General features: G+C 34.6%; 2 protein-coding genes and 1 long non-coding RNA gene across 4 annotated transcripts; 2 read left to right on the top strand and 1 right to left on the bottom strand.

Annotated features, from left to right (window-relative positions):
• LOC18611606 lies at positions 685-2,681 on the top strand. The gene is made up of 3 exons (XR_001928121.1): positions 685-1,016; positions 2,304-2,391; positions 2,531-2,681. It is a non-coding gene; the product is annotated as an uncharacterized LOC18611606 (long non-coding RNA).
• On the bottom strand, positions 4,666-7,796 carry LOC18611605 (glucan 1,3-beta-glucosidase A). The gene is made up of 8 exons (XM_007047946.2): positions 7,521-7,796; positions 7,298-7,417; positions 7,008-7,193; positions 6,339-6,497; positions 6,063-6,232; positions 5,697-5,846; positions 5,165-5,514; positions 4,666-5,072 (listed from the first exon to the last, which is right to left on the bottom strand). Exons 1-8 carry the CDS (start codon positions 7,698-7,700, stop codon positions 4,891-4,893), a joined length of 1,497 nt encoding a protein of 498 aa, XP_007048008.2. The 5' UTR covers positions 7,701-7,796; the 3' UTR covers positions 4,666-4,890.
• Positions 13,279-15,474, top strand: LOC18611604 (protein UPSTREAM OF FLC). 2 transcript variants are annotated; one of them, XM_007047945.2, is made up of 5 exons: positions 13,279-13,595; positions 13,681-13,750; positions 13,841-13,944; positions 14,056-14,821; positions 15,152-15,474. In XM_007047945.2, exons 1-5 carry the CDS (start codon positions 13,409-13,411, stop codon positions 15,264-15,266), a joined length of 1,242 nt encoding a protein of 413 aa, XP_007048007.1. In that variant the 5' UTR covers positions 13,279-13,408; the 3' UTR covers positions 15,267-15,474. The 2 variants fall into 2 exon arrangements, with proteins under 2 accessions (XP_007048007.1, XP_007048006.1); XM_007047944.2 differs by having other exon boundaries at positions 13,841-13,953.

Raw genomic sequence — 15,474 nt, 5'->3', positions numbered from 1 at the left:
TCTTCCACAGTAAATTTATTTAATATTTTGTTATATAACTTTTTCTATGTGCTAAAAAAAATTGATAACATATATAAATAATAAATGCTTTGATCTTTTAATTTTATTTTTATAAATTATTGAAAAAATTTCAAACATCTAGAAATTATTCAAATCTCATTACAAATTCATATACGAAGCAACATGGTGAGTGGCCATATTTAGAATTCAAATTGACATGACATGCTTAAGAATCAAATCCCAAAATGATTTGATTTAAACTTATCATAAACCCAAATCAATCCAACATAAAAAAAGTCAAATTTTGAATGAATATATAATCTAATAAAATCCTTCAAGTCTAAACAGGTGATTTATTTAAAAATATACTTTTAAGAATGGTTAAATTATACATTTAGTCCTTATATTATATAAAAAGTATAGATTTAATCCTTGTATAATAATTTGTGTGAACTGAATCTTTATACTTTATCAATTTATTAATTTCAATTCAAAACTCTAATACTATTAAATTTAACCGTTAAATATGCTGATGGTACATTTTGATCAAATTGACATAGTATTAATATAGATGATGTGGCATAATGCTGACATGGCACAATGTTGACATGACTCATCTTTTGGAGAGAAATCTTAAATAAGTTTCCCCTTTCCTGAGTAATTCAAACAGAAATCTGAAACTCTTCCCAAAGTAACCCATACCGACAAAAAGGAAGCTCAAAAGATTTGAATTGTGGTTGTAAATGTGTTCTTGGCATTCACAGCAAATCTGGATAGTATTTTTCTAGCTGATTATCTCCAGATTTGCGTTCGTAAATGGGATTTGTGTTCTTGAGGCTTCATATATAGAGACAGTTAAAGCTTTGGCTGATTATCTTCAGAATAGTTAAAGCTTGCTCCGTGATGGCCATATTCCTCACTCATTTCACTCAATCACCAACTGTCTCCTCCGCTTGGCTACCTTTGACACCTTGTTCAAGGGCGGCCGCTGCTTCAGCAAGCTTTCGTTCGACCAAGTAATTATCAACTCTACTGATTAGAGACTCAATAAATTTATTTTGACCCTTCAAGAGATTTAATGTCTCGTTAAAATGAGCAAGCTTCGCGTCTAATTTCTTAGATTCCTTTATTACTTTCTTTGTTTCATCCCCTTCGTTGCTGTTGTGCTTGTCTGATGCACTTCAACAGTTCAGTCATAGGATTTTAGGTTTTTTTTTTTTTTTTATGTTCCTCCCTATCTTTTGGGGATACTTTATTGTTTTTTCTCCTTTATCTTTTCATATGTTCATTTTTTGTTAATTTTATTTAATTTTTAATTTAGGATTAGGGTTTTTTTTAATTTCTTTGTTAAACGTATGTGGAGAGTCAATTTTTTTTCACCATATAAAGCTTTTGCCATGTCAGCATTTCTGCCACATCAATATATGCCACCTCAGCTACAAAATATCACATCGTCTGGATTAGTGTCATACTAGTTTGGTTAAAATGTCACAGCAGTATACTTAACTATTAACTTAACAATATTAGAGTTAGGAATTAAAATTAACAAATTGACAAAATACAAAGATCCAATTCACATTTATTGTACAGAAACTAAATATATACTTTTTATAGAGTATAGGGACTAATTGTATAATTTAACTTTTAAGAATTGATACTTTTATACTATTATAATTATAAGAAAAAATTTAATTAAAAATCAAATAACTTTCATATTTATATCATGTTACATTTATAAAAAAATAAATAATTAAACAAATTAATATAAAGTTGGATTAATAAATATTCTGAAACCTAATAAATTAGTTTTTCAGTTGGTAGTAACTTGAAAAATTTTCCATTCTATGGTCGGCACCAAATTAAACAGCATCATTATCATCGTAAAAAAAAAAAAACTGTTTTAATGGTAGAATTTTTGTTCTAAAGTATTTTTATTTATTGATCACTCCGATATTTTTGGTTCGTAATAATCGTCATCGTTCATACCAATGCGACCACCTTTCGCATTTCGTCTCTCTCGTTGTTGCCTATTACCTAACAAAATCATCAATGTTTATTGAAGAGAATAAATCATGTTGTTATTTTATTTTTCCGCTATATAGTGAGCAAAAATTTTAATGGCTGACAGCTTTGAGCTTTATAATTTAATGTTTTATTTTAGTATTTTTTTCTAGATTTTGTTAATTAAAATATATATCAAATATGGCTTGAATTGTCCTGATGACTAATTATCTATTTTATTGATCATTTGAAAGAGATCTAATCAAATAATACACGTGCTATAGACTTTTCCTTTTTTACAGCTTTCAGTGGCAATTTGAGGTCTTTATTTTGTGCATGGGAAGAAGAGGGAACGCATGAAATAAGGCAGACAAATAAGAGAACAGCTACGTAAGTCATCTTTACTTTTCTTGTGAAATTTTACACTGTTAAATAAATATGCATCCAGTGAGTTTGAGCTGTGTGGTCACACCAACCATTTGATTTGCACCTTCATTACTAACGCACGGAGCACTTCCAAAATTTCTAGCCGTCCTCATGGGGCTCCTATTGGGAGACGCTTAAGCAAATGGCAACGTGATATTTGTCATTCCCTAATTACCGGAGACGGAAGACATTAGTTGCCCCACAGACGAGGGAATAGAAATTTCTTTTTGTCTTGCTGGAACAATCGATCTCACTTTGTGAATTGTGATTATGTCTTCTTATTAATAATAAGTTGATAATCTTATTGAGACGGGGTTGATTTAATTGATAACATCTTCCGTTTTCAGTAAATGATGTTAAATTTAAATTTTGTTTATGATTTATTTTAATATTATTAATAAAAGAATAATTTTTAGCATAATCTATATCGTCACATTTATTTATTTATTTTTATTTACAAAAAAAAAATCTTATGAAGTTAAATGATACATTGATACGTAGATACATGCACGATTAATTTCGTAGTCCCAAAGTTTGGGTTGCGATTTTTGTATACGAAGGGACCCTTTGTCTTAACATTTTCTTTGGGTTTTTAAAGTCCTGCTTCGAGCTAATTGCCCCAAGCTCCAAAGATGAGGTCTTAATCCACCATTTATCTAGAAATTAGAATATTCTTCCCTAGCTTCCTCGTATGAAGTAACTTTGAAATATACAAAGTTATTTTCACATGAAGCACTCGAGGGGTGTGCTAGTGCTACCTTAGGGCATCCCATCCAGCTTGGTAAAGAAATATACAAAGCAACTTCGAAACAACAATTTCTTTCACATTTTCACACTATATATCCTTCTTGCTCCAGAGCAGAGCAGATGTCAATGCACTTATTTTGTTCTTTGCTTCGGTGGAAAGGCTTAGGACCAATTCGGTGCATTGATCATCGTTACTTTTAGAATTTACGAATTTGTCTTTTCATTAGACAAGAGGTAGGGATAAGATAAGCTAAGGATTGTGGTGCATTAAATCAAAGTAACGCCCTGTTCTCGAATTTGTGATTTTATCTTTTCGCTGGACAAGATATTGATTTATTTTTTAAATAAGCTAAGAATTTCGGTGAGTCAAGTCGTCTTAGAATTTGCGATTTTGTCTTTTAATTGGAAAAGAGTTTTTTTTTAAATAAATTAAAGATTTTGATGAGTCAAGTCATTTTAAAATTTGTGATTTTACTTTCTCATTATACCAAAGGTTGGAAGAAGCCAAAGAGTTTGGTGCGTTGACCCAGTAAAGTCGGTTTTAGATGGTGGATTACGCTTCCGTCTGTGAGCTTGGTAGGGATGTCTTTCTTGTGTCTGGAGTGTCCTGGGCTCTCTGCGTCGGCACTGTCTGCTCCATCGGTCTGTTTCCTCTCTGTTTTTGCTTCGTGACTGCAGGATTGGGACTTCTGCTGTTTTTTTCCATGTTTCTCATTCTAGAATTTAGTTTAGGTTTTGTCTTGCTTTGGCAACTTCACTGTTGTTTGCCGCCAGCTTGTTTTGGGAGGAGCTGCTAATCGTTTTTTTTTGGTTTGCTCCATTCTTTTCTTAGAGATTTCAGTTTCAGCCTTAACTTTTTAGTCCTGGGGCTGTTTTTGCTTGATGCTGCCAATTTCTTATTGTGCAGCCTTAACTCTTCAAGCTTGCTTCTATGCCAAAAGGAGTCTTTTACCAACAAAGTAGAAGACTCTCCATGGCATTCTAGGTGCAACCTCAAATAAACACCAACTTTCAAAAACAAAAAAAGATAAAAGGTTGATTTTTTTTTTTTAGAATAAACCAGGGATTTTAGTGAGTCGAATCATTTTAGAGTTTCTGATTTTATCTTGAGATAAGACAAAGATTTTAATGCATTGTCACAGAGTCAAATTGTTACTGAATTTCTGATTTTATCTTTTCATTACACAAGAAGTTAAAGTACGAAAATACCATGTGCATGATTATAATCTTCTATTGTTTAAGTTGTTGTAATAATTCCTCATTTTTGTTACTAACTTGTGATCAATCATAGATAACAGCTTTAGTGAAATAAAATGTAGCCCAGGCCTTGGACAGTTATGATCCCCTATACTAACTTGTTGGAGCAGCAGAGGAAACGATTTTTCATGCACTAGAAAAAGATTGTGTAAAGCCATTCGATTTGGGGAGAAATTGTGAGTTTTCAAAAAATTAAATGATTTAGTTGACAGTACACCGCGACAATAGATTGGATTTGCGAGGATTCTATATCAAAGTCGACTTTATATTCCATATATGTTGCTTCAAAAATAGATTAGCATATAAGTGCAGGTTACATCTTAATTCACTATATAATATTGCAGAAAATGCAGTTTTCCTCCTTTTCCCTTGCATCAACTTTCAGCCAATCTCGGCGTCATTTATTGCAATTTCAAAGCTTTATCAAGTTCTTTCTCACTTGAGGCCCCCATTATGATTTCAAAGCTTTATATAGTTGTTCTCGATCATCCACTTGAGACTCCAGTGGTTTTGCGCACATTTGTAAGCCCAGTAGCCCCAACCAAAAGTTGCACGACCATATACATCTAGTTGAGCTTGCGCAAATCTCTGGTAATCTTCTTTTGATGCATCGTTTCGTGCAAATTCTGCAGTCCATTCCCCTGCAAAAAATTTTCCCCAGCATGCCAAATTACTCCTATTTCATTACAAGAAAATTTGGAATATTGGGTTGGCAAACAATTTTTCGACTTACCAACAAAAACCAAGGGGCCGTTAGCTGAGGTCAAGGTGCTGAGATCGGAAGATCGTTGATTATTGATGAAATCAATGTTCTGTTGCACATTCATGTTGTTAAACCCTTCTGAAAAGAGGTTGTAGAAATGCACATCGATGACTACACGATCCAAGCTGCTAGCAAAGGAGAGGAGCTCCTTTGAATCAGTAGGTCCCAAACGATTTGATAAGATCACATAAGCATTTGAATGCTTCCTTACAGCGTCATATCCAGCTTTATAATACTTTGTAAGGGCATCGAAAGTGACACCCGGTGCCAGAGGCTCATTCATCAATTCAATTGCAGCCAAACTTGGTCTTCGGGTATATCTGTTTAAACAGCAAGGACTGTATTAGTAATTGGAATACTGAACATTCAGATGCAAGTATTCTTCTGATTAAATATGAGAATAACTTATCGTCCATTTCAAGAAATAATAGAACATGGCAAGACAAAAACTGGTCGATTAGTTAATTATTTTTCTAACAAAGAAGAGTGTTGCTTTCTTAACCTTGCTGCAAGAAACTCTATTACTGCAACAGTCTCATCGATGTTGGAATCTCCCCATTCCTGATAACCATCTCTTGCTCCGCTATGCTCATTTCCGTTCTGCGAGGCTTTGAGTGCATGCAGATCAACAATTACCTTCATCCCATATTTCCTGCATTTATTTGTGCATGAAGTTAATGGATTGTTTACATTAAAGATTGACAAGTTTTTCGATTCAACATGAATAGGTTCATAGTGCATTAGGTTTGTTCTAATTCTAGTGTTAACAACATGTATAAGCCTATATCTCATTCTTGTCCACATCATAAAAGATTTCTTGCAGATTTAATTCTTTGCTACATAACAACAGCATGGCTGAGCTACTTACTCTGCCCATGTGAAAGCCCTGTCTAAGGCTTCCAAGGAGCCTCCAACAAAAGGCTTTGGTGGGGTTGGATCCTGTGCTATCCACCATCCTACTGGTATCCTCACAGCAGTCAGACCATTTGCCGACATGAAATTGAAATCCTCCTCAGTGATGTAAGAATTCCAGTGATCCTGGGAAGCATAGAGTCATTTCTAATATATACTAGCATATGTATGATACCCTGCTAACTTTCTTGTATGTGTTCATTCAATCCATGTTACCGAGTAAGAGCCTTACCTGCATGACTTGGGGGGCTTTTTCTGGGCCATAACCATTTGTGATTTGAAATTCACCATGTAAGTTGTTTACTACGATTGTCATTTTGAACACAGATGGATCATTATCGTCCCAACTAGAGCCTGCATAATCTGCAGTTACTAATGTCTCCGATTGTGCCTAATTAAAAAGTGAAAGCAAAATAGTCAATGCCTTCAACTAACATTTGTTCCTCAAGATGGAAAATTATGGTATTGAAAGGACAGTCATCGTACAATTGTTGATTCTTGACAGCTGTGAACTTTTCACACGACTACAGAACGAATTCAATTGGAGTAATTATAAAAGTTATATATGGACCAATTACTGCAGAATGCCATCAGAATTACAGCTCTAGAAGGTACCGAACTGCGGTGAAGCATACTCCTGTATTGTAAATCTTCTTTACACAATTCTGATAGCATGAATTCCTTAGAATACTTAAATAAAACATCAAAAGTTTTGGGGCTTAAGAAACCTTAAGAGGTAAGCAACTTCAAGAAAATTAGAAAATATGATATCATGTTAAATTTTATGACTAGTTGTGATGCTTATTCTCCAATTTGAGATGCTTCACATCTCAAATCATAGATTTATAGCAACTGCAAGTTTACTAATCACAGTCAGTAACAGTCAGTACAAGAAAATTACCTGGAGGAACAACCCATTTGCTGCTCTGAGGCGAACTCGGTTGAGATCACCATCATTCCTTACAATCTGAAATGTCTCAGAATCGGTAGGTGTATTTGAAACAGCTTCTACACCTTGACTTCCCAATCCCACAAACTGCTTGTTAAACACTCTGAAATTAAAATATGTCTCGTTCACCCTCCACAACTGCATCAAAGAATGCAGAGGTGTATTAACAACTAATGATCTTTCTGGCGATTAGTTTGCATACAGCTATGCAAATCATGAAACCATCAGCTGAAAGAACAAACCCGGAAGGTTTCCCAACCAGAAGCTGAGGGACGGTTGGCTACTACTACTGTTCCACCACCATTTTCAGAGCACAGATACTTGTTTAGCTTTGTGGACAGAAATTGAACTTGAGTTCCATCCTACCAATATATTAAACATTAATCAAGAGTGCAAATCAGTGACTTCTATGACAATGAAATGACTGCAAACCCTTAAGTAAAAGAGAAGGAAAGCTGTAAGTACCAAAAGATCTTTGTTAGTTATTCCATCAAAACGAGAAGGTTTCATCCATCCTTCGGTGACAAGCCAGTTGCCGAGGTTTACAGCTTTCAGTGGCAATTTGAGGTCCGTATTTTGTGCATAGGGAGAAGAGGGAACACATGAAATAAGGCACAAAAATAAGAGAAAAGCTACGTAAGTCATCTTTACTTCTCTGCTTGTGAAATTTTAGGCACTTGTGTACCTTGAATAAATACACATCCAGAAGCCCAAAAAGCAACGCCTTTACGATGAGTTGGAGCTGTGTGTTCACACCGACCATTTGATTTGCACCTTCATTACTGCACCATGGAAAAGTACTTTCTAATTTTCTAGTCGTCCATGTGGGGCTTCTAGGTTTACCATTATAATTTTGGAGATGCTTGAGCAATGGCAACCTGACATTTGTCAATTGGCAATTAGTGGAGACCCAAGACCATACGTGCCCCACCGCACAAGGGAATCGACCGCTCTTTTTTTCTTTGCTGGAAAGCAATGAACTTTTTGTTCCATTGACCTCCGTCAATACGTTGATGGACTTCGGTCTGATTTAATTGATAATATCGTCACTTTCCAATAAAATGATATTGAATTCGAGTTTTATATATAATTTATGTTAGTATTAGTTAATAAAATAAATAATTTTCAATAGAGATTAAAACAATATATTTACTTTTTATTTCAATTCACAAAAAAATAACAATCTTATAAAGTAGGATCAGAGGTATTGTTATGGAAGTTGTAACTTTTTCAAAATTTTTGAAAATTTTAGTTAGAATATATATTTTTTTAATGGTCTTGGAGAGTAGAATATTTATGGGGATGTGACTCTCCAAAATTTTAAAATTATTTATTTATTATATATATTTAAATACTCCTCAAAATAACTTTTTATTTAATATTTAATATAAATAACAAATAACATCACAAACCTTAATCAACTTTATTCTAATTTTTAAGTTTATTCTCACCTCTTTCTCCCTCTCTCTTTCTTTTTCTCTTTTTGTCTCTTTTGTTTTTTTATTTTTATTTTATTCTTGTTTATGTAACTCAGCACTAAAACAAATTTTATTTTTAAAAAAATATTTATGAGCTTGTAAACTTGGATAAGGACCACTCACCACTACTATGAAAAATTAAAAAGAGGTAAATTTTTTTTTTTATCTTCTTACTTCTATTCATTTATTTAACTATGTATTTGAAATTTTACATATCATATTTAACTATTTATATTTTATACATTATATTTTATAAATCTAAAATATATTGTCGAGTACAACCTTTTTGTAAGTTTTTTTAAAATTTATATTATATAAAATTATTGTTTATTATGAATTTTTTGATTGCTGTTTAAATACAATATATTAATTTTAAAAATTTTGTCCTTTTTCTTTTATTCCCCAACAAAAGTTGGTTAGTTTTGCCCTTAAGTATGATGATATTTTAATACAGACTAATATAATAATTTTGGTTTAGTCATCAACTTTTATTTCGTCATAATTATTTGTTCATCAATTTTTGTTTATTTGTGTTTAATTCCAACAGAATTATTTGTCTATAAACTTTTTAATGAAGTCAAGTAAAACATGATTAACTTGGAATTAGATTCTTGGCAAATGACAGTGTGTGAGCATATGCATGCACTAAAAAAAAAAAACACATTTTCTGTTAAGAGTCCTCGCTTTCGGTGACGTATAGAACAAGACGTTTCTTAAAAGAAACAATTGACAAAACGAGTAGGTCCACTTTTAATTAATTCACTCAATTATGGTGGAAAAAAAAAAGGCATGTTAAGGTGGGTTAGAAGTTGGCACAACTGCACAATTTAAGTGAAGAAAGAATATGTTCTCATCAACTTATTACATAGGCCTATGACAAGAATACTTTTTTATTGGGCTGCTTAGGGCCTATGGGCCTACCTTGTTTCAGTCTGAAAAGTGAAGCCCAGTACCTGTCCAAGCGTTGACATTGCTAAGCTCCCATCAAAGATCATTTATCCAAAATAATCTGCATAAAAAATCTTCAAGATTTTGCCTCCATCGAATATATTGTTTTTCTTTAATTAAAAGTGAATTTATATTTAGCGACGAGGATAATGTATAATCTTTATATAATGTTAATAAACAAAGCCGAAAGTTTAAACCTACTTTAAATAACATCCGGAAGTTGAATTCACGATCAAATCTTTATTTTAAATACTGTTAATTTTTTATAAGTTTAATCACAATGAAAAACAGCACGTGATTGAATGACAATAATATATAAAATTTATACACTAATTATGGGTTAAAATGAACTCTTAAAAAAAAAATTCATATTATATTTGGCTTAATCGGAACAAGTCAATAGACATGAGTGATTATCCCAGATTACCATACGTACATCTTACAACCCTGGCTGACGGGTTGATGTCATGAAACTTTTTCATTTGGAAAAAAGAAAAAGAATTGGCAGTTGTACTTGAATCATGAGATGAAATTAATAGTAGTAGTAGTAGTACTTAGTAAATGATAATGGCGATGTGGTTGCAGAGAAAGACGAAACCTAACGTAAGCTTTGGATATGACATTTGTACACGCCAGAAGGTAAAAGGCAAACAAAAGGGGTAAAAGAGAGCTTTTATCAAAACTTACCCAGACCGAGCTAAAGTGTAAACACAGCTTTGGGTCACTTCGACGGGGTTGGGTCATGAGTCATGAGTCATGACACACTCGATGGACCATGCAAACATTGACGCTAGCTCCTAGGATTGCCTTTTCAGGAGGAACCTACGCCCCCCTAATCGTGACCCTAAGTGTGACTAGTGAGCAGGGTTTGGTTCAGCCCCTTTCTGGCTAGAAACAAAATAATGCTATGGCTAGATAGGGGCAGCTAAGTTCTATCAGCGTAAGACTGGAGAATTTTGATACTAGTCTAGCAGTGTAGGGCATTGGTTGTGGTGCATATGTAGGAATAGATATAGGGCATACGGAATATGCAGTAGAATTTCATTTAGTGAAAGAATTAAAATAATTAAGATATAAGTTTAAAGACCTTTGTTAAAAATTAATCAAGATTGGCAAAACAATTATTCAAAAGCTTAAATTGATAGGAAAATCCAAATATTAATTAAATTTCTTTACGTGTAAGTTGAATTAATAATTTAATAAACTCGATATCTAAAATTTAAGTTTATATAAGCATACATGTAAAATAATTATCAGACAATCTATGATCTATACCTACTGTTAAAGTTAATTCAAGTGGATCAATTGGCTGTCATTTGGCAATTTTAGTAGTTCAGTTGCTCGACACTTTTGGGAATTTATTTGGATGACATGTGACATTTGAGAAGAAGAAAATTGGAAAAGGTTTGGCTATTAGTGTGTATGGGCTGTTTATTTATTTTTGTACGAGTTTGTTGGTTTATGAGTTTAGGTGTTTATGTGTTTTTGGCTGCTGGGGTAGGGCATCAATTATTTTTTTCAAAGAGAAAGAAAGAAAGAGCGCCCGAGGGGAAGGGGCTGTCAGACTTGCGGATGCTCCAATTTATTTCTGGCATCTGCTGCGAAGCGTTTGGTCACGTTTTAATACAAAAAAGGAGCTGATAATAAAGGATGCTGAGGAAGAAGAAGCAAAGGACCCGGCAGGGGCTAGGTAGTGTAGCTATGACAGGAGAGGAAAGGACTGGACAAGTCTAATGGCAACGACGCTAGGCTCCAAAGCCCCTGAGCTCTACCAACGACAAGTCTGACGCTATAACTATTTTAACTTTTCATCGTTCACTTTAAGTTAAGGTTCACTTCAGCCGTCAGTTCAATCCTCAACGCCCCTTGCAGCCTTGCCACTGTACCTTTGCAGGCAAAACATTCATTTTGGATCATATTATTAAGACACGGTGAAACAGAAGGAGAAATTGTGCTCACAAATTGGTTTTGCTCCCTGTGTTCTTTTGAGTAAGAAATTTAATTATGCATGCCCTCCAAAATCCTTTTGGGTCGTTGCTGGCATACTTCCCAAAAAAGCAATGTGGGTGATGACTGATAACTTATATAGTAGTAGTAAGAATGTGATTATGCATTGTGATTGACTCATCTGATAAATTTCTTTTTAAAATACAAAATATGGTAAATGAAAAAGTGAAGTAGAGAAAAGGGATCACCATCTTTTTAAGCAGAAAAAGTTGCTGCATGACCTTTAATTTAATTGAATCTCAGAATCGCTTCATATCTACCAAATGGGCATGTACACCCCATGGCCATAACCCAGAAACCAAAACTATTACTGTGGCAGGTGCCCATGTGAAAAATGGTGGGTGGAAATCTAATACCATAGTAGATTAATAATCTCTACCGTCCTAATTGCTTTGCTGCTGCTTGATCTACTTTTGCTTCATTTCATACAAATGACTTTGTTTTGCTTCCAAGATAGGACACATTAACTGTCTACATCTGTATAATTCAGTATTGTCTTCATTTGGAGTCCCATTCCACCGTTTGCTTGCTATTACTATTGTTTTCACACAGGCAATCTTAGAAGTATTAAACTATTTATACATAACAGTGAAGATTCACTTTGTTTCTGGAAATGGGCAATTGCTTAGCTGCCAAATGTACTGCTAGTCAGTGGGTTCAAGTAAAAATATAAATGGATGAACCAATTGTCATAGTAACGGCTAGCTTTATTTGCATGGGATGGATATGAATTTGTCCACATTATGAATCTGGAAAAGCAGATAAATTTGTTTGCAAGCGCGTTAGATCTAAGCATTTTGAATCGGGTTGTTTCATTCTTTACTTATCATCATTCTCTACTCAGGCTCTTTTAAGCTTTGACCGAGGTGCATTAGGTAAGAAATGAGTGAGTAAAATCATTAAAGAAACATTTGTAGAAGGGAATTATCATAGCAATCATTCAGCCAAAGGACCTCTTTTGTTCTGAGATTGATACTCTCAATCATCGATCAAATACTTTGGCTTGTTGAGAGTTTATTAAGAGGCTAGAAACATCCATCTTTTAAGCATGGTTTCATGGATTGAGAAACTCAAAAGATAAGCCAGAGTGAGTGAGAGTCATGTTGATCATAGCCTATTGAAAGAAATAATTATCTGAATCCTTCTTCACATGAAAAGCAATTATTGCTATATTTAGTGCAAAGGTAATGGCCACCAACCCCCGATTCAATTTAAATAATCCACCAAAGGCTTTTAAGCAAAGCAGTATCATAGTAAAAATTAAAAAAGTGAGCTTTTCTTATGCTTGGATCATTATCAATTGGGCAAATTACCAAGCCTGGAGTAAAATCTACAATGTACACTAAGAACCCTTCAGATAAAACAACAGTCTCATAACAAAACTTTCTGCCAAATTACTTCCTTATCTTAACCAGTTATTGAAATTGTCGGGTTTCCGAGCATCATGTGATCCTGTGCTTGGTAATAAATTAATATCACAGACGTTAACATCCTAGAATACAGAGCTATTGCAGAAAGCTTCAAGCGTCTCTGAATTGGTTTCTTACGGGCCAATTTTCATTATCTCTTTTTTGCCTCAGCTCGGGATCAGAGCATTGCCAAAAGTCAAAATAAATTCATCAACTGTTGTGACCGTGACCCAGCACTCACATTCCATCTCTCTTTCTCTCTCTCTCTCTCTCTCTCTCTCGCCATTTCCTTATAACCATAAAATCTAAAAGAATCCGAAGTTAAAGACTGTATTTTACTCCTTTTAATGACCACTTTTTTATCTGTCCTAGTTCCTTGTTTATCTTTTCTTTTCACTACCTCCTAGTTGTGCAGTGAATGAATATAAAGTAAGAGTTTCGGGGTTTTGTCAAACTTGACAAAATAAATAAGTCAAGAACGAAGAGGAAGGAGTAAGTGGCTGAAGCGAATATGGATGTGAGAAGTAGAAGAGCCAGAGAAACCAGCCCAGACAGGGCCAAAGTCTGCATGCAGCCGAAGGTCGTGAAGTCCATTAGAAAAGTTCAAGTTGTTTACTATCTGACTAGAAACGGCCAGTTTGAGCATCCTCACTACATGGAAGTCACCCATTTGGTCAATCAACCACTTCGTTTGAGAGGTAATTAATTCTTCAAACTTTCATCTGCCCATCTGGCTAGTTCTTTCTTTTTTATAATTGCTTGTTTCTCTTGTGGTTCTCATAGATGTAATGGAAAGATTCACAGCTCTCAGAGGCAAAGGAATGTCCTCTCTTTACTCTTGGTCCTGCAAAAGGTACATTTCCATTCTTGTTCTTAAACCATCAAATTACTTTCTTTTCCTTTTTATCTCTGTTTCAGACTAATATTAGTGTTTGGTTATTAGGAGTTACAAGAATGGTTACGTATGGAATGACTTAGCAGACAATGACATTATCCATCCATCAGATGGGGCTGAATATGTACTCAAAGGCTCAGAATTGGTTGAAGGTTGCTCTGGTCAGCTACTTAGTTTCCATTCTTAACATTGCCATGAAAGTTTGACAAAACTACTTTTTATCCAAATTTTTTATTAGGTGGGATAATTTTTGTTTGTTGCAGAAAGATTGCAGCAACTGCAAATCAGCAACAGGGCGCCACATATTCAGGAACCAAGCATTCATGCCAAACAAAAATCCCCATCTTTTACTCTGACTCGACACAGGGGAGCCCAAGAAGCAGAGAGGACGGCATACGAAGAGCAAGAATTCGATGAAGAGGAAGAGGAAGAGGAAGAGTATGAATTAGATGAGGAGAAAACATCTTACACAAGCTCCACAACTCCTCACTCTCGCTGCTCAAGAGGGGTTTCTACTGATGAGCTTGAAGAGCAAGAAACAAATAACCAAGAACCCCAAAAAAACATCTCTGAGCCAACTCAACAGGACTCTTCCCTTCTATCAACTTCTTCCATCCTCTCTGAAAAACAAAACCCAAGCAAAAACAGTACTTCCAAGCGGTTTGAAGATGGTGACCCAGTTGCCTCTGGATCAGCGCCAAGTCGCAATTCGGTTCTGCTTCAACTTATTGCATGCGGGAACTTAGCTGTTACTAAAGCAAAAAACGTGCCTACAATGAAGCAAACGGTCCCAAACAATGTGGCGAAGAAGAGTGAAAATTTGCATAGAGGGGTTCTTTGTAAGAGTGCATTGAAGGTTGCTGAAGATGATCAGATAATAAGCTGCATGTCTGAGAATCCAAGGTTTGGTAATTTACAGGCTGAAGAGAAGGAGTATTTCAGTGGCAGCATTGTGGAGTCAATGAGTTCTGAGAAGCGAGTTGTGGCTGAGCCAGTGCTTAAAAAATCCAATTCCTATAATGAAGAAAGGTGATTCATTTGGTTCCTGTTTAACTTTGCCATTTTCTTGGCAGAAATAAAATACTTGACAATGCACCGTTTGATGCAAAGATTGACATATTGCATGCAAACATCATTTTAGTTGATAGGAATAGAATATTGATTAATCTACTTTTCAATTCCAAACCACTCTCTCTTCTTGGAAGAGTAACTATTTGTCTTGGTAAACTTTCTGAGTATCCGAATCATCTTACAGCATCACTATTAGTTGTTTGGTACCTAAATCATAGAAGTAAATGCTTTTTCTTTTATTTTTGGTTTGTTTTGGCACATTGACTTACTTAAGTTCTGATTTACCAGGAGCTGCAAAGCTGGACTGAGCGAAACAGTGGAAGAGGAGAAAAAAGACAAGGCAGTTATAGGAAAATGTATTCCTAGGAAGAAATTACCATCATCAAAACAAAGCAGAAAATGAGGGGTGAACAGAGTAAAAGTAGATGGGGCGGTAATTATTGTAAGCAGATAGGTGTGTATTAAAGGCTATGGTTATCATGATTAAGTGAAGTGCTGTGGTTCAGTAAAGTTGTTAAAAGTAAAATGTAAAAGGATGCAGCAATTTTTCTGTCCTTTTGGATCTGGTTGCAGGAATTATACGGACTACAACTACTATTTGTCTGGAGTAA

This window comes from Theobroma cacao, chromosome 1, assembly GCF_000208745.1.
Source record: "Theobroma cacao cultivar B97-61/B2 chromosome 1, Criollo_cocoa_genome_V2, whole genome shotgun sequence".
In the NCBI taxonomy this organism is placed as follows: Eukaryota; Viridiplantae; Streptophyta; class Magnoliopsida; order Malvales; family Malvaceae; genus Theobroma; species Theobroma cacao.
Note: the sequence above shows the minus strand (reverse complement) of the source record. Positions and strands in the feature narration are given on the sequence as shown.

What these genes read in the sequence shown, in the direction of transcription:
- LOC18611605 (XM_007047946.2), bottom strand. Translation starts at nt 7,700, where the DNA reads ATGACTTACGTAGCTTTTCTCTTATTTTTGTGCCTTATTTCATGTGTT. An exon ending in TAACTAACAAAGATCTTTTG is followed by an intron (nt 7,418 to 7,520) that starts GTACTTACAGCT and finishes ATATATTGGTAG; the next exon opens with GATGGAACTCAAGTTCAATT. An exon ending in CAAATGGGTTGTTCCTCCAG is followed by an intron (nt 6,498 to 7,007) that starts GTAATTTTCTTG and finishes CTTTTTAATTAG; the next exon opens with GCACAATCGGAGACATTAGT.
- LOC18611604 (XM_007047944.2), top strand. Translation starts at nt 13,409, where the DNA reads ATGGATGTGAGAAGTAGAAGAGCCAGAGAAACCAGCCCAGACAGGGCC. An exon ending in TACTCTTGGTCCTGCAAAAG is followed by an intron (nt 13,751 to 13,840) that starts GTACATTTCCAT and finishes TTTGGTTATTAG; the next exon opens with GAGTTACAAGAATGGTTACG. An exon ending in AATTCCTATAATGAAGAAAG is followed by an intron (nt 14,822 to 15,151) that starts GTGATTCATTTG and finishes CTGATTTACCAG; the next exon opens with GAGCTGCAAAGCTGGACTGA.